Source organism: Erpetoichthys calabaricus, chromosome 13 (assembly GCF_900747795.2).
Source record: "Erpetoichthys calabaricus chromosome 13, fErpCal1.3, whole genome shotgun sequence".
Taxonomy (NCBI): Eukaryota; Metazoa; Chordata; class Cladistia; order Polypteriformes; family Polypteridae; genus Erpetoichthys; species Erpetoichthys calabaricus.
The window spans coordinates 135942397-135964378 of record NC_041406.2 but is presented as its reverse complement, the minus strand read 5'-3'; the positions used below and the strand labels follow the sequence as shown (position 1 = coordinate 135964378).

At 38.7% G+C, this 21982-nt stretch overlaps 1 protein-coding gene across 2 annotated transcripts in view; it reads left to right on the top strand.

Annotated features, from left to right (window-relative positions):
- The window catches only part of rnf19a (ring finger protein 19A, RBR E3 ubiquitin protein ligase), a 121776-nt gene that overhangs the window by 18811 nt on the left and 80983 nt on the right, over nt 1–21982 (top strand). For both annotated transcript variants that reach the window (XM_028817646.2, XM_028817645.2), the window contains exon 2: nt 16700–17481. In XM_028817646.2, the coding sequence (XP_028673479.1) occupies nt 16865–17481 (617 nt within the window). In that variant the 5' untranslated portion in view covers nt 16700–16864. The remainder of the gene's footprint in view (nt 1–16699; nt 17482–21982) is intronic.

Sequence of the window (21982 nt, the reverse complement as noted above, 5' to 3'; positions counted from 1 at the left end):
AAACAAACATTTGTCTCTTTTTCAAAAGTTTAAACTGTGCTCCATGACAAGACAGAGATGACAGTTCCGTCTCACAATTAAAAGAATGCAAACATATCTTCCTCTTCAAAGGAATGCGCATCAGGAGCAGATCATGTCAGAGAGAGAGAGAGAAAAGCAAACAAATCAATAGGGCTGTTTGGCTTTTAAGTATGCGAAGCACCGCGGCACAAAGCTGTTGAAGGCGGCAGCTCACACCCCCTCCTTCAAGAGTAGAGAGAGAGAGAGATAAAAACAAACAACCAAAAATCAATACGTGCCCTTCGTGCTTTTAAGTATGCGAAGCACCGTGCAGCATGTCACTTAAAGGAAGCAGCAGCACAGAAAGGAGCAAAGTGAAGATAATCTTTCAGCATTTTTTGACGAGCGTCCCTATCGTCTAGGTGTGCGAACAGCCCCCCTGCTCAATCCCCCTACGTCAGGATCAGAGAAAGTCAGCGCAAGAGAGAGAGAGAGAAAAGTTAGTTGGGTAGCTTCTCAGCCATCTGCCAATAGCGTCCCTTGTATGAAATCAACTGGGCAAACCAACTGAGGAAGCATGTACCAGAAATTAAAAGACCCATTGTCTGCAGAAATCTGCGAACCAGCAAAAAATCCGCGATATATATTTAAATATGCTTACATATAAAATCCGCGATGGAGTGAAGCCGCGAAGAGCGATATAGCGAGGGATTACTGCATTAGCATTTTGCAGAAAGCATATTAATTTTTAGTTCGCTAACTGCAAATGAGTGTTGTGGTTCAGGGTTCAATTGTCATGTTTTTTTTTTTTTGTTCATTTTTTGTTACCAATGTGGAAAATTTTTACATTTTCATGTGTCTGTGTGTATTTGGCTATGCTTGTTATGTCTGGTGGATAGTTGCCAAAGAGGCGGGGCCACCTGTCTGTCAATACATGGGAGCCCTATAAAGGCTCAGGAAAACCCACAGTCCCTTGCATTTCATTGAAAATGCTTGTGGTAGTGGTGAGTTTTCCTGCATCTTTTGGTCTTTTTGATCATTACTTATTGCTGTGTTTTTCTGATGTTTACACGGTCTTTTTGACGTCTTTATTTATCAAGATTTTTTGTTGCCATCTTTGTAATTAGTCTGGGTTTGGCAGGTTTTCCTCTCCTCTGGTGGCCATTTATGAAATTGTCTTGGGACTCTGTAGTTGGGAAGTCTTTAGTTCACAACAAAGTTTGAACTGACCCCTTCAAGATTTAAATTCTGACACGAAAAAAAAATGTAACGTGTCTTCATGTTACACTGCTTTCAAAATATAACATGAATAAAACAAAATAGGCAGGAGCCTTACTGCTATATTAGATTCAGCTCTTAAAGATTATTATTATAGTATACATTTTCTGCCATACAGACATTTATGTATCACATTTATCATTTTTAGCAAATGTTGGCAATATGTTATTTAATTGCATGCGATCATTTAATCTTACCAGCTTAGCCCATTTCATGATCGGTGGACACTGAACCAATCCTGGCAGTATCTGGTTCAGTGCAAGGGCCTTAAAGTATTGAATTGCATCACGCTTAATTGAAGGTCAGTGAATTGATTGTAAACTGTAATTAATTATTTGAACCTACTTTAACAGATCACCAGTGTTATGCTATTAACTTACATTTAAATAACTCCGACCTCTGCTAGAGATAAATTTAGTCGGGGGATACTAAGACCTCGCCTGGTGTAGATCTTTATAAATAGGTGCATCCCTATTTACTAGCGTTATACTATCAGTGAGCCGCATATCCGAATCAGCCGATTTTTCCCTAAAAAGATATAATTGGTGATCGGTAAATTGTCCTGTCACCTTTTCTTTTTCTAAGCTTTACAATATTAGTTACTGTGTTCTTTACGCAAGGTATTATGGTGGTTGAGCCCATGCACATCTTTTTTTTTTTTTGCATAGCACACTTCCTGCAGTGTAAACAAAGAGCACCAAATCGAGGCTTGTTTTACCAGAGAACAAGAGAAGACTGGGATATTAGCCTTTACATTAAAGAAAGTGGAGTAATAAACTGAGAAAAAAGAATCTGAGAAGTCGTCCTGTGCAGTTAGACAAATGGCAAGAAAAGCTACCTTAATGAATTCGGACCTTATTTAATTTGTCCTTTCAAATTAAAGTGGACACCGTTTGAGTTGGAACAATGAGCTTGTTTTAAGTGTAGCAGCTTGTAATTTTAATTGGAAAAAGAAAAGATAGTTGAATTTGAAGCTGCTGCTTAGTAAACATTATGCTTGTTGGCTTAACTGGAAAACGTGTCTTTTACTTATAAACCTGTTAAGAATGTTAGCATCTGGTCTTCTTGTTACACAACTTATGAACATTTGATACATATGCAGCTTTTTAAAGATTTTTTCCGTGTTTATACAGTGGAACTTTGGTTTGCGAGTAACTTGCGAACTTAAATTTTTAATAAATTTTGACTTGATAAATGAGAGAGGTCTTGCAATACGAGTTGTATGTATACGCTTTGTCTGCTGAGCGTCATGTGATCACAACTGAGCTGATGGTTCTTCTCTCTCTCTCTCTCTCGCTGTGGGATTGTGGGCAATCGTCTCCTATTCTCTGTCTGAGTCGGCGTACCTCACTCATATAGTCAACATCCGTACGAGCGTATGCTGTTTACTACAGCATTGTGACTGTGTGTGTGTGCTGTGACATGCGAGTCCCCGTCTTGCACCCCAAAATACAAAGCTGAGTCTCAGTACTTTAGCAACACCAGCTTTGTTCAGCTTGAAACAGCAACAGCGCGGTTATTTATTGTAGTGGGCTCTGTCACTCTCTTATACACAGACACAGCAGTCAGGCAGGGTCGTGGCCAAGTAGTACTGTGCCCTGCACATTTATAATGTTCCTTGTTCCTTGTATCACCCATTAATGGCAGGCGCTTATAGCATGTCCGCAATCTTTTCGGATTTGCTTTTACGGCGAACTGCTACAGCACTGGGAGACTGCGATTGCTTTGGGACGCTCTTCCTTGTGTCATCCCATTGGGTGGAATCCCACAAGAGTTTAGAAACTCACTCACACCAGCCATGATTCTTTTCAAAGGTAAAGTGCAGGTAAATTTGTTTTATGTATTTTTACTTTATATTTTGTGTTAATCATTTTTATATGAGTAGTTTTGGGTTGTGGAACGAATCATCTGAGTTTCCATTATTTCTTATGGGGAAATTCACTTTGATATACGAGTGCTTTGGACTGCGAGCATGCTTCCAGAACGAATTATGCTCGCAAACCGAGGTTCCACTGTAATTTGTTACTGTGTAGCATACAGCATACATCTTTATAGGAAACAAGTACTACATTATTAAAATGATAGTCCATATTTATAATTACATCTCAAGAATTATGAATGTCTACCTGGTACACTGAAGAAAAAAAACACACCTTTATAAATTTAGTAAATGTATATTGTAACAGCAAAAAAAGGCATGTATATTTACATTTGAAGTGTTTAATTGGCAATATCAATTAACCGATTGTGTGATATATATTTTTTCTTGTCTTTATGGAAATGGTAACAATTACTTTTTTAAATTAAGCCTTATTTACAGAGAGAAAAAAAAACAATATGACAGCTTGTAAATTTTTTTTCTTTTTATAATTTTATTGAAATCGCACAATATTCCATACAAATAGATCAATTTTACAAGAATAGGATTGAAAACAAATCAACCCCCACCCTTGAGAAAGAGAGCATGGGCAGCAGAATAAAACTTAAAGCTAGTAAAAACCAGTAACCCCGCGATTCTCGAAGGAATTGCAAATCCAAGAATGCCAATCACTTTCTGTTCCCTCCGATATTTGGAGGGATGAAAAATCATGGAGGATAGGTGCGTCCTAGGAAATTTTTCATTCAATTAAATAAACATATTTGTACTGAAGCGGTTTCTTTCTGGAGCTGTGACTCATCTGGTTCTGGTGTTTCAGAAGTGTGTTGTAGGCGCCTTTGTTTATTGTTTTTATCCATGTAGTCTCGTTTTTGTTTTCCTATGGCTGTGTCGTCAGCTAGAAGTCGTTTGCTGACGGCGGCGGATTCGTGTGCTGAAGTGATGATGGTGGCGGACCCAGGCTTGGAGGGGCACAGTACTAAACAAAGGTGGTATATGTGGTGGTGTGGGCGGGCAGCGGTGGTAGTGTGTACGGCTTGCCTGTTGCCTCTGGCATCTGTGCATATATACTGTACAACCTGGCATGCACGCTTTACCTCAGGTTTATTGTACAGGTCGTATCCATACGGGCTCGTTTTTGTATTTCTTATCGTTGAGCTGTTTCTTTTTGGAGCCGTGACTCCTTTGCCTCTGCTGTTTCAGAAGCGCGTTGTGGGCGCCTTCGTTCATTGTTTTTATCCATACGGGCTCGTTTTTGTATTTCCGTTAATTGAGCTCTTTCTTTTTGGAGCTGTGACTTAATTGCTTCTGGTGTGTCTGAAGCGCGTTGTTTGGAGCCTTCGTTTATTCTTATCCATGCAGTCTCGTTTTTCTGTGGCTGTGTCGTTAGGTAGAAGTTGTTTACTGTTAGGAATCATAATTCAACTTACTTTTAATACTAAACGCGTTCTGGCGCATGCGCCTCGGTGCATCCGCCATCCATGCATATATTAAACTGTGGTTTAGTAATATAGACTAGGGGGCTTCACCCCCTGCTCGCTTCGCTTGCCAACCCCTGGTGTTGGGTAACCCGAAATACATTGATGTATGTATGAGATATATTGGTGTGTAAAGGTGTAGATGACGAACAAAGAAAGTAAAGAACCCATAGCATGGCACATTAGAAAGATTTATTGGAATATTTCTTTATACACAACATTTGTAGTAAAGATGGTGTGTTGTCCTTGAATGAGTTTTCCTTGGTATGGAGTATCTACAACGTTAATGTCAGATGAACGCCGAACTCTTGAGAAGGCTACATAAAGTTGTCCATGTCCAAGTACAGGCTCAGAGAGGTATATGCCAACTCTGTCCATGGTTTGTCCTTGGGATTTGTTGATCGTCATGGCAAATACAGGTTTAATGGGAAATTGGCGTTGTTTAAGTGTAAAAGGTAATTCCAGGTAAGAACTTGGAAGGTCAACTGTAGGAATCAAAACAGTATTGTTAGAATGTGATCCTGTAAGTACTTTTGTAGACTTAGCTAATGGGTGACTGTTTATGACTTCAGCGACATTTCTCATTATCAGCTCTGTGTATTGCTTGTTTTCAGGAAGGGTCTGCCATTGCCAGCTGGTGGCCTGATATTTACCCAAGTAGATGCAAAAGGAAATGAACTATTGTAGGATCCAATGCAGTCCATAAAGTTTTGACTTTCGGGTACATTGTTAGTTAGAAGCTTCCGTAGATATTCAGGAAAGTCATCTAAAGGAGGCAGTCTAACCTGACCTAACTCATTAGTTGTAGTGCCAGTTGTTTCTTCAGGGAAGTTAAGTGAATGACAATGACAGCAAATGATATTCATTAATCCTAATGAATGTTCATTAATAGTGGACTCATTACAGAATGCGTTGTCAGCTAATTGGCTGAATTGTTTGGCGGCTGTTTGTCGTTCCTTTCTTTGCCGTTTATGTATTGCATCTGCTGTTTGAGAGTCGCGTTGTAGGCGCCTGCGTTCATTAATTGTATTCAGGCGGGCTGTAATATTGTGAGCTCGGCTGCGTCTACTCCACTTGTTGTTTTTATTAGAAAATGCATTCCTCCTTATTGAACAGATTATTGTGAGTACGTTTCCATCTTTATCCTTTATCACCCTAACCTGCTGCACATCTTTCCCAGCTCGCTCCCTCTGTCTAACCAATCGGTACAGGTCCTTTTCTCCCTCCTTAGTGTCCAACCTCTCATACAACTAATCATACACCTTTTCTTTAGCCTTCGCCACCTCTCTCTTCACCTTGTACCTTATCTCCTTGTACTCTTGTCTGCTTTCTGCATCTCTGACTATCCCACTTCTTCTTTGCCATCCTCTTCCTCTGTATACTCTCCTGTATTTCCTCATTCCACCGCCATTTTTCTTTTTCCTCCTTCCTTTTTTCAGATGTCACACCAAGCACCCTTCTTGCTGTCACCCTTACTACATCTGCTATAGTTTCCCCAACTGTCTGGTAACTCTTTACTAACACCCACTGCCTGTCTCACCTCCTCCCTAAACTCAACCTTGCAGTCTTCCTTTTTCAACTTCCACCATTTGATCCTTGGCTCTGCCCTCACTCTCTTCCTCTTCTTGATCTCCAACGTCATCCTACAGACCACCATCATATGCTGCTTAACTACACTTTTCCCTGCCACCACTTTGCAGTCTTCAATCTCCTTCAGATCAACTCTTCCGCATAGGATGTAATCTACCTGTGTGCATCTTCCTCCACTCTTGTACGTAACCTTATGTTCCTCCCTCTTCTTAAAATACGTATACACCACAGCCATGTCCATCCTTTTGGCAAAATCCACTATCCTCTGACCTTCTTCATTCCTCTCCTTGACACCATACCTACCCATCACCTCCTTGTCTCCTCTGTTCCCTTCACCAACATGCCCATTGAAATCCGTGTCAATCACCACTTTCTGTCACTTGGGTACACTGTTCATCACTTCATCCAACTCACTCCAAAAATCTTCTTTCTCATTCATTGCACACCCAACTTGCGGTGCATGTGCACTAACAACATACATCATCACACCTGCAATTTCCAGCTTCATAATCATTACTCTGCTTGACACTCTTTTCACCTCCAAAACATTCTTGACATACTATTCCTTCAGAATAACTCCTACCCCATTTCTCCTCCCATCCACACCATGATAGAACAATTTGAATCCACCTCCGATCCACCTGGCCTTACTCCCCTTCCATTTAGTCTCTTGCATGCACAATGTATCAACCTTCCTTTTCTCCATCATATCTGCTAACTCTCTCCCCTTACTATTCATACTGCCAACATTCAAAGTTACTACCCTCAGTTCCACTCTTTACTTTCCTCCTATCCTCCTGCCTCTGGACACGATCCGTCTCCCCCCCCCCCCAACCCCTTCTTCTTCTTCTTCGGCCAACAGTAGCCCAATTTCCGCCAGCACCCTGTTGGCTAACAGTACTAGTGGCGATCGTCGTTAACCCGGGCGGCTCGACTGATCTGGAAATTTGTATTGTTGTCCACATACTGATTTGGCAAAATTTTACACCGGATGCCCTCCCTGACGTAACTATCCCCATTTATCCGGGCTTGGGACTGGCAGGAAGAAGCACACTGGTTTGTGCATCCCCTGTACCTGGGTTACTAATTCTGTATTTAGTAATTTAGTATAATATATACTTGCATTTTACTTGAGAATTTGTTCACCGTTTTTTGTGCTTGCACTCAATGAAGAGTGCTGTATAAAAATAAGTTGTATATTATTATATTGTGGCAATGATTCAAAATATTTGGCCTTGTATAAAACAGACAAGTAGAGAGTGCACAATTCCTGTAATTTTTAATTTTGCTCTGGGTGTCTTCATTTTAGTAGTCTTGCATTGTAACAAGGTATAGTAGTACCTCATTGTATATAGAAAAGCATAAATGGATTGAATTGGTGGTTAAGGAATAATAAACCTTGGCAATACTTTGACTTTGAAGCAAATGTGTGTGGTGAACCTTTAACTTAATTGGTCACTTAACAGGCAGGTGTAAGTTACAAAGTAGCACATACACTATCCAGGAGAATATGCAGTTTTTGGTAATACTATTAGTACAAGTGCTTTTGGATTTAGAAATAAAATGGTGATTTTTTTTTTTTTTCATATGCTTTCTTTAACTCTTTTAGGGCTAATTTTTTTTTTTGTGTCTTTTCTCCCAGGGCTGAATATTTTTCCAAAAACTAACATTTTTTAAAAAAGAACACAAAGCAATTGTTTAACATATCAAATCAACAAAAAATATTTACTTTTGACAAATGTTACTGTCTTGCATGTTGTATGAGCCTGAATTCTCTATGTGTTGTTTTGATGCCTATTTTTCAATTGTCTGTTGCTGCATTTTCTAACATATATTGTTAGTGTGTACTGTAGAGAGACAAGTCACCCATTTGCCATCGTGCCATGCCACTGCCACCAAGTTTTCTGCCTGCATGAAAACCGTATTGTCACCTCTTTTCATCTTCTGAAACTTTATGAACTTTATGTATGGCATTATAGCCTGGCTCACCCCATGGGATTTGCTTCTGTTTATTACAGAAGTGAATAAAACTTTGCAGCAGCACGTACCTAAGCCACCAGGGGACAAAACACGTTTGGACCAATGCTCCCTGAAGTTATATCACCAGTTCTGTCCCATCTCTATTTGTAATGCCACAGCGCGCTTCATCTCGTCTTTCGTTGTGGGTTTCCACTTTGAATAACGAGAATGCGATGCAAACGCAGCCCGCGATTCAAAAAAAATCTCTACCTACCTGTTTGTCTCGTCTGACAGTAGCTGAAAAGCAGCATCAGGAGAGAGCAGCCTGAAGTACAGCAGCTGGTGATCTGTCGTGTCCAAAAGCAAGCCATGCCATGCCGTCTTGTAAACTCCGGTAGCCATATCGGCTCTCAACGGATCAATGTATGTGTGTTTATCCCATGCGAACCTTGCCGTAGATGCATCGGCTGCGCGAAGGCACTCAACTGGCAGCAGATCCGCTTGCGCGGCATCGGCTGGTGTCTGATCAGCTGATGCCTGCTTCTAACTCTCTTGCTCGATCTCCTGATCACTGCCAATAAAGTCCGATTCTGAAAAATCAAGAGTCCGACTCCGCGGTAATGCGCAAAACAACGTCTGCCAAGTGTTTTCTTTTCTGCACTTGCTTCGCTGCCTTTTCACATGTCGGTGCCATCTTGCCTTTGTTTACATTTCGCAACTCACGCACACGCAATGTTTATTTGCCGAGTCAACGAGTCTAGCATTCCTCCAAGCACAGAGGGAATGCCTGTGACGTGACAGTGAGATTTGTCGCCATTAACAGCTGATTGTCGCCCTTTATCCCTGGATGTTGACTTTTGTCGACATTCGCCTTCAACCCCTCCTGTCGACAAAAGTCGACATCCACCCTAAAAGAGTTAATAACAAGAGGAAAACCACAAATATGGGGTTGTATTTGATTCTTTTAACAAAAAAGTCCAGCTTTTATTTGCTGCACTGTGATGTTTGCTTAAAGTTCTAGCACAAAGAACTAGATGGTCTGAAATCTCAGATTAAAAGAGCAGAAACATTTTCTGTTGCAGTGGTGGATGAATACTTTTCATTGGTGTTGCTTTATTCTCTTTTTTTTTTTTTTTTTTCTTCTCATTTTGCTGTATTACTGTTGTCGTTTTTCAGAGCTAACTTTTTGCTTTTTGGATTTAATTCCTACCTTGCGACTAATGCCGTTGAGTGAAGAAATGGATGGCTGGAAAACATTAGTTTATAAAAAGATCTTCTGCCATGTGGTGTGTTGTTTTGCCCCCATCCAAAACCATTCTTTGTCTCCCTATCCCCATACCCCCCCCCCCCCCCCCCCATTTCAGAATGTGAAAAGTCCAGGAACTTTGCATTTACCTGCAAAATTTCTGTCCATTGTAATGCTTTCATATTTTAGTTACTCTTAACAATTGTCAAACGCCATGTTTTTCAAATCAACAGTGTTCTGTAGAATTTACTTAATCATGCACACGTTGCATGCAAAGTGGGCATCTAGCACTTGAATATAACTATGCTATACTGCAAATTCAAGTTAAGGTGATATTTAGCTAATTGCTGTTTAACTTATCAATTACCAAACAGTAGCCAGGTTTCCATCCAAGGGGTTTTTGCGAAAAAATATTTAGCGCTTCAAATTTTTTTACCGATATAGCTGATGGAAATGCTAATTATCGATAAAATGTTGTACATGTCGACATAATATTTTTCCATTTAACTTTAGCGCATAAATTCCATATCGATACTTCAGATGTCGCAAAAACTACATTGGAAACAGTTTTTGTCGGAAAAAAGGGCTTTAACGCAAATAAATGTGTCACATTTTCATCACGTGCAATCAAAACGAGAATGGCGGAGCGGCTCGCATGGTCTGATGAAGAGAGTTTTTTTTTTGATTAAACGTCGTTATTTTGTATTAATTCAAATTTCAGTTTTAATTAAAAACCTTAAGGGAAGCAGGTTAATTCAGTTGTTATCGCACTATGAAGGGATGTTGAAAGGTAGGCTCACCTGTACAGATCCGATGCTGCAAACACAGCTGCATCATGGGCACTTCCAGGAGTGCCAACGCAAATGTCTCGTATCATGCACCTGTCATCAACAAGGGCCTGGAGAACAATAGATGGCCACCCTTTGCGATTAATGTAATCGCGGTAGCCTTCCGTCGGGGGAAGAATAGGCACATGCGTGCCATCCAGCGCACCGTAAATCTGTGGCACAAGATGCACCAAGGAATTGCGGTATGCAATTTTATTGGCCTCCGCTACAGTCGGAAGTCTGATATAACGCCGCATTAATTTTTCTTTAATAGCGGTGCACACAGCATATACACATCGATGGACGATAGTTTTACTAACCCCGAAAGTTTCTCCAACTACTCTATACTCGGCGCAGGTTGCCAGCTTGTAAAGGGCGATGGCAATCCGCTTTTGGGTTGGAACCGGTGGTCGGTGGCAACCTGTGATGGGCGCAACATCAGGACTGATGAATCCACACAACATCTCAAACGTCGGCCGTGTCATTATAAAATGTTGCAGCCAGAGATTTTCTGTTAAGTCTCTCCACCACCTCCTCCCAGAAGGTCTTATTCCGTCGTCTCTCCCATACCCGTGGGTTTCGTCGCACTGGGGTACTTTCTTCGAGCTCTAGGGCTATCAGACAAGCAACTGCTTCATTCTGCTGTCGTCTTCGGATATTATGTACAATTCCAATTATTTGTGAAACTGAAATAACAGTAAGCTGGCAAATTTCAAAAAACTGTCTGAATAATCTCTCTTTGTTTCTTTGTTTAGTGGAGGGGGTGTAACGTGGAAAACAAAAGGTAGATAATTTGTGACATACACAAAATTATGTATGGAAACGGCTAAAGGGCAGATTTTTTTCGCGATACAACAAAAGTTATGCGACAGTTCGTTTTGGGGGGGGGGGGATGACGTCATCACGCACACCATTTTATCGATAAAAAGCCAGTTTGATGGAAACAGGCTGGAGACAGCAAATTTCGCACATTTTTTTTACGTATATTCTGTTTGTCGATAACAAAACGTCGCAAAAAACCGGATGGAAACTTAGCTAGTGTGAAGCTTTAGTCTTGCATGTTTCACTAAACAGGGCTTGAAATTCAATATGGGACTGCAGATATCTCAAACAAATAAATTATTTTTTTTAAGCATGACTTTCCTGCACATATTAATTTGGTTTGCAATTTGTTGCATGTTGCAAACATATTCAGTGTCTTTTTAAAGGTACTATTTTATAATTGTGCCTAATTTGCCATTGTGATTTTTTTTTTTTTTTTTTTTTTTTTTTTTATTTGGTAAAGTTTTGTAAGGCTCACATGCATAGAATGTTACTTTTCTGACTTTAGATAGATACTTATTACACCTGACTGAGGTCTGGTTGTCTGTTCAGTGGAGTTGCAGGCTAAAAACAGGCTGAAATATAATATATTCTTGTTCTGAAATCAGTGCAATTCCATGAATTGACCTGGATTGTTTTGTGAATTTGTATTCAGTTTCACTCCTTTTTATCTGATGAACTGACCATTGTCAATTTGTGGTAGCATTGAGATGCACAAGTATTTCTTTAAAATATTTATAATGGGCTGATATCCTGCAAATCTGAATTCAGTGACACATACAAATTGTAAAGAATGCTCAAAGAAACTTTTCAAAAATTGGTTTTTGATATACCCATGGCTACGGGTGCCACCTAACTCTGAAAAGAACTTCTTGGCAGAAAAGTAACTTTGTAGGACATAATCCCCATGATACCACAGCTATGTTTTACTTTCTGTTATGGTCTTTTGAGAAGTACCTTGTACCTTAGTTTTGGCAACAGTAAATGGTAATTTCGAAGCAAGTATGTTATGTTCACTGACAAACTAATAGAGTCACAGTAGTTCTCAAATTCACTTCAGTTCAGAGGTGCAGGGTGCAAGCGTATGTCTTGTTAGTACTGGGCTTAATGCAGGAAAAGCGCCTTGACAGAATGCTGGTCCATTGCAAGGTCTATTCTCTCTCTCTCTCACTCACACACACTCACAAACTGTGCATATGCATTCTGAAACCTGTGCATATTTACATGCCATATGTAAGATGATGAATCTTCTTCTTTCGGCTGCTCCTGTTCGGGGTTGCCACAGCAGATCATCCAAAATTGTTGTCCGCATATTGATTTGGCAAAATTTTACACCGGATGCCTTCCTGACATAACCCTCCCCATTTATCCGGGCTTGGGACCGGCACAAAGAATAACAATAAAAAACAGAAAATAAACCACTAAGGAAATTATTATAATGCCACTAAGTGTAGATGGTCTATCAGATATGAACCTATAACATTAACAGTTTTTCAGAGAGGCTTTATCACTGGAGATTCATGGATAAAGTCTTTCTAAAATGGATTTTTCGATAGACAATAGCAATGAAATCACCTGACTAGAAACTACCTCTGAAATCAAATGCATTGTGCTAAATGTAATTACACAGAGTATGTGTAATTAATAGGTGTACAGACAGAACTGAATGCACGTTTTGCTTGGATTACAAGTCTCATGCATTTAAGTTTTTATTTACATCCAGAGGTTACACCCAATGCAGGCAGTCTTAATAAAATGTACATATAAAAATTATTCCTTACTAATAAAGTATGCACAATTACAAAATATCAGTTTTAAAATTGCATTGAATATTCTTGCAACAACCAAGGAAGATTTCTTACCAAATATGTATTTCAATTTAATTACTCGATTTGTGCAGGATACCCACAGTTCCTATGCTGAATTTCAAGTCCTGTATATGAAGACAAATACCTATTAGAGCTAATAAAATTTCATACTGATACTGATAAGCAATTAACAAGTTAAATAGCAATGAAGTGAAAATTTCCTTACCTTGAATTCTCTGAATAGCAGTGGGTAATGGTCTTGAGGATGAGTGGGTAAAGTTTATCCTTTCCCCTTTCACTGCAACTTATTTTCTGCATGGTCTGTATATTGGGGCAGTCCTCTTCAATAAATTGTCCTTCCGAAATATTCAGAACTGAGGAAAAGAGCTCTGAACTGCTGTTATTGCCATCCATCAGAGTTATTGTGGCTGTGTCTTTTTCCAGGTTCTCAAAATAGAGTAGCTACTGAGTGGGCAGGGTAGGATCCAGCATGTGTCAAATTTGTAGGAAGTACAATGGCACCTTCCATTATCTACGTAGTTATCTGCTGGACGGTAAGACCAAAATTGTATATCATGGTATTTTTCAAAATTATACCGGTTTCATGGTATTCAATGGTATTTTTTTCCCATGCATAAGTGGATGTTAACTACATTTTCCACTGCAATTACTGCAGTAGACTGGCTAAGAATAAATGTCATGAGAATTGTACATTGTACAAAAAAACATTTTAATGTGCACACAAGTATTAATACAGGTTTGCATGGCCCCATAAAGTGATAGTGGTGAGTGCTACTTGGCTTGCAGTATTATCCAGTACTATAGAAACAGCAGTCACACATTTTAAAATAATAGTCCACATTCAACGTTTTAAAACCAAAGTATCTCCAGACAACAGACATGACTGCCTTTTTCGGCAAAAGTTCTTCTGTGTCATCATGTTCAACTTTTATCGTCTGCTACAGCTTCAGTTTCGGAATGTTCTCTGTCCATTTTCACAGCGCAATACAGTGGAACCTCGAGATACGAGCACCTCTGTATACGAGAAATTCAAAATACGAGGAAAGTATGAGCGAAAAATTCAGCTCTAAATACGAGCATTGGTTCGCGTAACGAGCCACGAGCCAGGCTGTGGGTATAGCTCGCGGCTTAGCAAGGGGGCGTGGTAGCAGTTGCGAGCCGCGATCTGCGGTGTCTGCGTTTCTCACTTAAGTGCACAGGTGGGAAACTGCCCACATCCATGATTGTTCCTGTGGCTGATGGGCTGCAGCTGCCATGTCCTCCCCGCATATATAGAGAAGCGCGAGCAGGTTAAGGGGGAGAAAAAGTAAGAGAGAGAGAGAGAGAAGGCAGGCAGGCAGGCAAGTGCAGGCAAGTGCAGGCTCGCGCAGGCTCGCGTAGGCTCGCGTGTAGCTGAACAGGCGAGCCAAACAGCTGAAGCAGGACGGTGTAGAGAAGGTCAGCTGCATTAAGAGTGTCTCGCCTGTTTTAGAGCCCGCATGGGAGAAATAGGTGAGACGCTAACAGAGAAGAAGCACCGGGGATTGTCATCTGTTTTTAAAGACTGCTTCTTGTTGACGTTTTAACCTCGTGTTAAAGGATTGTTATTCTTGTGTATTTTAAACCTCCACTTCACAACTGTTTTAAGGATTATTTATTTAAAGATTTATTGAGTGCTCTACTGCACTTTGGACACCTGTTTTGATTCTTTTAATAATCAGTTATATTATTTACCAGTGTTATTTATTAAAGGTAGACTATAGTATATATAATTTATCAGTGTTATTTATTAGGAAAATTGATTTTTATGTTAATATATTTGGGGTGCAGAACGGATTAACTGGATTTCCATTATTTTCAATGGGGAAGTTTGTTCTAGATACGAGAAATTCGCTATACAAGCTCAGTTCTGGAACGAATTAAACTCGTATCTAGAGGTTCCACTGTACCTCCATTAAAGCATGTACTTCGCTGCATGCGTGTTTAGCGGTGTAGCAGTGAAAAGATCCCCCCCTTAAACAGTTTTTCCTGCAGCTCCACGTGCTGAATGTTGTTTAGGCTATTTAAACCGGTGTTGCGGTATAAGAAAAATCCATATCATAACAAAAATAAACAGTTTTCAGTATGAACCGGTATACATCCCAGTGCTACTACGTAGTAATATAAGGACTAAATACTTCTATCAATTTGACATAACCCTAACTGACAATTGGGTCTTAAAGTTATATTATTGTTCTAGATGCCCAGATTGCATGCAGACATGTGTGATTACATAGTTTTTAGTGAATGTGGGATTTGTTTTTAAAAAAGATAATCTACAACAATTATAGTAATAATTAAAATATTGGTATATTATAAAAAACAGTAACCATCCGATCCCTGATTAACTATATTGGTGTAACTTATGCAATTTCCCCTTTTGATATTTCTAACTTCGTTTTGTATTTTCAAATCTGGCTTGTAATTAGTGCTTTGGTGGTATATATACAGTATGTGGACTAGGTGGTATTAAAAATGTGTGGCTTTTATATAAAAAAAAAAAAAAAGTTCATTCTTGTGTAACTCAGAATCTGTAAGTGAGTAAGTTGTTTGCTAGCATATTGAATGAAGTTTTGGGATAAGCTAGTTATGTGAAGGGGCGGTATCTGTCTCTGAGTTATGTTGGCATTCAATTACTAGCTTATAATGGGAACCATGTTAATTTTACTGTCCATTTCCAATAAAATCACAGTGGCTCAATTTAAAAGCCATTATACTTATTAAAAACCTTACCTTTTCTTTTAATGTCCAGTGTCCTTTGCTTGTTAAATCTGGAATCATGTTCCATGTCTTTTTTCAATGTTTCTGTTATACCCGCAATTCACATAACCATAAGCCCTGGAGAGTCTGTGTGTGTCTGTGTGATTAATATGACACATACAGTGACTCTATCATAGGAGTCTGCCACTCATCGTAACAGAATAAAACAGTGTTGATTTTGGTGTAAAGTTGTATACATAGGAAACCAAACCTACAAGAGCTGATGCATGTACAATGCATACAATGCAGGTGTAAGGAAAGCAGAAACAAAAGGTGTTTGGGATTATTTAAACAGAAGATCAGCTTGTCTTGTCTAATGTGACATGTTTGTCATACAATGATAGATTACAAAAAGAAAGAAGATAGGCTGTGATTGAGGTAAACATTTCTATAGCCACTGGTGCTGTTAGCCAGCATATCTGTTGGCTGTCAAAATATAGCAAATTCAATGTACAGTACTTTGGAAATTTGAAACTGTGGTGAAAGATTGTGAGGCATTTATGTAATCGGAGTAGGCGGAGTGGTGGCTCTGAGGCTAGGGATCTGCACTGACAATCGGAAGGTTGCCGGTTCGAATCCCGTAAATGCCAAAGGAGACTCTGCTCTGTTGGGCCCTTCAGCAAGGCCCTTAACCTGCAATTGCTGAGCGCTTTGAGTAGTGAGAAAAGCGCTATATAAATGCAAAGAATTATTAGAATTATTATTAATCAGTCATATTCCTGACATTCCTACTTATGTAGTCTGACATCCTCGAGGCAAACCGATCTTTCAAATGCAATTCTAGCGTGCTGTCTGACTTGATGTCATGTAGTATGGCATTGGCCTAACACATTTGCCATACATGTTTATGCATACTTGGTAATTCAGTTGGATTAGCATAAAACGATAATATTAAAATTCTTTTAGATTATTATTTTAGCATAGCATTATATGTAATAATGAAATATTACTATTTCTATTATAATGACCTAAACAATTTAATTTCTAAGCTAATCTAAGTATTTATTTTTTGACAGGTATTTCAGTATCCGCCACTATTCTGCCCTCTTCAACACAGAGTAACAGATAACTTGAAAGATGAAAAAAAGTGTGTCCTAATATCAGGAAATTATTTGTTTCATGTTGATGTGACCTCTCCGTCAAACTGTGGGAAGCCTGATTAGGAGGGCAGCATACAAGACATGAGTTTACAAAAGCACCAGCACATGGGTTCTGACAGAGATCTACAATCTGCTGCATCCTCTATAAGCCTCCCTTCAGTTAAGAAGCCACCAAAGAAACGCCGCCTTTCCTTAGGCTCTTTGTTTCGTCGTAAAAAAGACACCAAGAGAAAATCAAGGGACCTCAATGGAGGTGTGGATGGCATAGCCAGTATAGAGAGCATACACTCTGAAATGTGCAATGATAAGAACTCTGCCTTTTCAGTCACAGGAGCTTCTGCCAGTGCTGCATCAATTGTTGCAGGAGCAACCACCTCTGCCTTTTCTCACTGCAAGCCCGCCGGAGACTGCCTGGAATGCCCTTTGTGCCTTCTGAGACTTTCTCGGGACCGGTTCCCAGAGATTATGACTTGCCATCACCGCTCCTGCACCGATTGTTTACGGCAGTATCTACGGATTGAAATTTCTGAGAGTCGAGTAAACATCAGTTGCCCCGAGTGCTCAGAGCGCTTTAATCCTCATGACATTCGTATGATCCTCAGTGATGATGTGCTAATGGAGAAATATGAGGAGTTTATGTTGCGCCGATGGCTGGTTGCTGACCCAGACTGCAGATGGTGTCCTGCTCCAGACTGTGGGTAAGGAATTTAAAATTAGCTTTTGCTTTGCCTCTTATTAGTATATTCTCAGACTGACAATTGTATTCCTTTGGAAAGATTATGCATTAACATCCATAAGTTTGGATTTGCACAAAATTATTTAAATTGCCTTTGATAGAAGCAAATACTTTTTTTTTTTTTTATTATTTATTTATTTTTTTAATCAAGGTACGAAAAAAATTGATTTAATATATAGCCAAGACTTTACTAATGTTACAAAGGGGTATTACTGGCGAAATTAATGTTTATATTATATTTACTTTTCTAGCCCTAATGGGTAAAATCACTTTGCTTATCCTTAATTAATCATTTAAACAATAACGGATTATTGGAAACCTTTATAATAGTGCTTGCTCGGCCTAAACCTGTTATGTTTAATGAAACAAGTAGATTCTTTCTTTGGGGTACAAGATGCTGGCATTCCTAAAGTTTAATTTTGGTTTCAAAAACTACCAAAACAAAACAGCTTTTTCAAGAAATGTGTCAGTCTATTGAGTTGCAATGTGAATGTTATTCAGTGTGACAGATTTCCAGGCATGACTGCACAGAGGGATCTACATCAGAGTCTGTAGTTTGAGACAGACAACTTACAGGTTCTGAGGCAGCTGCTTCCTTAAGCAGTATATGCTAAACACCATTGTAGTCTATAACAGTGACAAGGCAAATCTGTGATGCTAGACAATGACCGTTTCAAACAAAAATCCATATCTGAAGTAAGGAAATTTTAAAGAAAATTTGGAAAATTCACAGTTCAGTGTCTGTTCTTTTGCTAAGGAAAAGAAAAGCTGAAAATTAACAAAACACATTACAAATGGTCTTTGTTTACCTCTGTTTTTGTCCCTCGCATCTACACCTTCCTGAATGCTGCCAGAGACCAGAACATACAATCCTACTGCTAGGCATTGTTATTTATGTTAACTTTTGTACTGTAAGTCTTAACGTGTTTTATGTGGTGTTATCGAATGTACTAAATGATCATTTAGTGAGTGGAAGGGCTGTCGGATCAAATGTTGCTGTTCAGATATAATTAGAAAGTGCAGTATTTTTATAACAGTCTTATTCAAAAGCAAAAATGATGCTCAAAAGAGCAGTTACTTCCTTTACATTCATTAATTTTGGCATAGAGTTGGTATTCTGGATGTGTAATGCAAAGCTGAAATACTGTATATTACAGATTAGTATTTGCACTTCACTTACATGATTATCCTTTTCATAATTTTGAATGGTTAGCTTTGTATCTTAGTAAATAACTCATAATTGTGATGCTTCATTTATTGCACTGTAAAATCCAAACCTTAAAAACGCTCTTTAATGTAAGCCAAAATGTTGTATACTACAGTTGGTTGAAGTCTTATGTGACTCTTGATTTTTTTTCATATAATACCTAAGAAATGAGATGTAATTAAAATATTCATGCAGCCTTTATTAAAATATTGATAAATTTGTAAAGGAGGGGGAAAAAAAAACGATTGGCTGTGCGGACCCTGACTTGTTACTGAGACAATCCCATAAGCCGCACAGGAGACACTTTTGTAGGGGAGTCCATAGGTGCCAACAGGATTTATATTCTAAATGCAGCAATATAAACGATACCTTGCAGTTTACCATTGAACACCTCCAACACAATAAAACAAGGCTGTTTTTGACCTGCCTGCCTCTTTCTTGCTCTTTTACTTCATTTTCTTCTCTCAACTTATCACAGTTCTACTAACTGAGCCATATTCTTCTTGATCATTTTCGGTACAGCGAGCCATAAAAGCAGCCACAAAAAGGAGCTTAAATCCTTACTAGCCACATACACTGGCACCACACTTTGCTACAGTATTTTTAATATTTTTACTTTTTTTTTTATACACTTCTTTTTGCAAGTCATGAAGTGCCTATGACAGTGTGTTTACATGCACAGAATCCTAGTTCCTACAATGTCATGTAAACACTTACTCTAGTTAGAGAAACAGGTTTATTGGTCTCTGAAACCAGGTTAACACACATTGATCTCTTTGAAAGCAACCTTATTTGGCCATATATGCCCTTAACTGGGTTACAATAAAGGAGTTTGTAGTCTGCACATATCCATTACACACTGTTCGCCTACTTAGCTTTCCACACACTTTCATCAGTCACAGGTATTAGCATCCACAAGATAAATTTCCTGAGGCAATTGATCGGTTACCAATTGAATATTTTCATCTCCTGCTTTTCTAAGCTTTACAGTAATTTAGTTGCAGTGCTCTTGTATGCAAGGTGGTGTGTGTTTTTTTTTTTTTTTACCCCCAAACCAAGAGGAACGCGTGGAGGTTTATTTAACAATGAATGAGAGGCAATTGGTATAAGCCTTTACGCTAAAGAATGTGGAGTAATGAATTGAAAAAAGTAATCTGAGAAGCCATGCTAGTAGACAAACCACAAGAAAAGCTACTTCAGACCTTTATTTTGTCCTTTAAATTAAAACACACTGTTTGAGCTTGGGCAGTGAGCTTCTTTAAAATGCAGAAGTTTACACTCTTAACTGAAAGAAGAAAAGAGGAAAAAAAGACATTTCAATTTTCTGCTTAGTAAACAATAGGCTTTTTTTTTTTTTTAAAAAAAGATTTGTGCTGTGTTTATTATGTGTTGCTGTGGGTCTTACATACACTGCCTGGCCAAAAAAAAAGTCGCCACCAAAAAAAAAAGGTCACACACTCTAATATTTTGTTGGACCACCTTTAGCTTTGATTACGGCACGCATTCACTGTGGCATTGTTTCGATAAGCTTCTGCAATGTCACAATTCCATCCAGTGTTGCATTAATTTTTCACCAAGATCTTGCATTGATGATGGTAGAGTCTGACTGCTGCGCAAAGCCTTCTCCAGCACATCCCAAAGATTCTCAACTCTGGAGCAGGGTAAATCTGGACTCATCAGACCACATGACCTTCTTCCATTGCTCCAGAGTCCAATCTTTATGCTCCCTAGGAAATTGAAGCCTTTTTTCCGGTTTGCCTCACTGATTAGTGGTTTTCTTACGGCTACACAGCTGTTCAGTCCCAATCCCTTGAGTTCCCTTCGCATTGTGCGTGTGCAAAATGCTCTTACTTTCACTATTAAACATAGACCGGAGTTCTACTGTTTTTCTTCGATTTGATTTCACCAAACGTTTAAGTGATCGCCGATCACGATCATTCAGGATTTTTTTCCGGCCACAATTCTTCCTCGAAGACGATGGGTCCCCACTATCCTTCCAGTTTTTAATAATGCTTTGGACAGTTCTTAACCCAATTTTCGTAGTTTCTGCAATCTCCTTAGATGTTTTCTCTGCTTGATGCATGCCAATGATTTGACCCTTCTCAAATGGACGAACATCTTTTCCACGACCACGAGATATGTCTTTCGACATGGTTGTTTAAGAAATGAGAAGCAACTCATTGCACCAGTTGGGGTTAAATAACTTGTTGCCAGCTGAAAGATAATCGCCCATGCAGTAATTATCCAATAGGAGGCTCGTACCTGTTTGCTTCGTTAAATCCAGGTGGCGACTTTTTTTTTGGCCAGGCAGTGTATTTGGTAAGAAACAAGCACTGCATAATTAAAATGGTAATCCATATTTTATTATTACACCTCAAGAAGTGCCAGTGTCTAGCTGATGCACAGAAGGAAAAGCGTGTATAAATTGAGTAAATGTATATTTTAACAGCAAAAAGCTGTACTGCAATTATGATTTAAAATTTTTTAATGATTTAAAATGACTAAAACCTATAAGTGCATGTATATTTACATTTAAGCAGTGTTTAATTGCCAATATCAAATAATTGTGTGAGAAAATATAATTTTTTGTTACAGTAATGGTGACGTACTTAATTGAGCCTTATTTCAGTTAGGTACATTATATAAAAATGCAAAAATATGATAGTTTGTAATGAGAAGCATTTTATTTTCTTTTATGCTATATGTATTATGTATACATAAAGTATGTATTTTAAGGAAATTATTTTTCAGTGACCATAAAAAACTAAAATCTTACAGAATTTCATTTGTAAATAAAACATTAAAACTTAACACCTGTTGTCTATAGTTTAATTATAAAAATACACTTTAATACAAGACATAAGGCTTCTGTTTGTATGGTTATGCAAGAGACCAATGTAATTTTTTTTTAAAGGGATAAAGAAAAAAAAATTCTCAATCGGACTATCAAGTAACTTGAAATTGTAATAGCAATTAGCAATAGCAATTCTATCTCTTGCCCTATGTTTACCTTCAGCACGTTTCCACTGTATTTGTTTTTTTTTCTCTGAATTCACTGTCATAATCTTTATTTATTTATCTGGTTTGTACAATGCTATATACTGTATACCCTGCCGTTCTTTCTTATATTTTGTAAGTGCCTTGAGCATGGGAAAGGGGCTATATAAATAAAATGTATCTTAACAGCACTCCATCTCTCAATTGTGTTCCCGCAAAGCATGCTTCTCAGACTCTGATTACTTTCAAGGCACCTCTC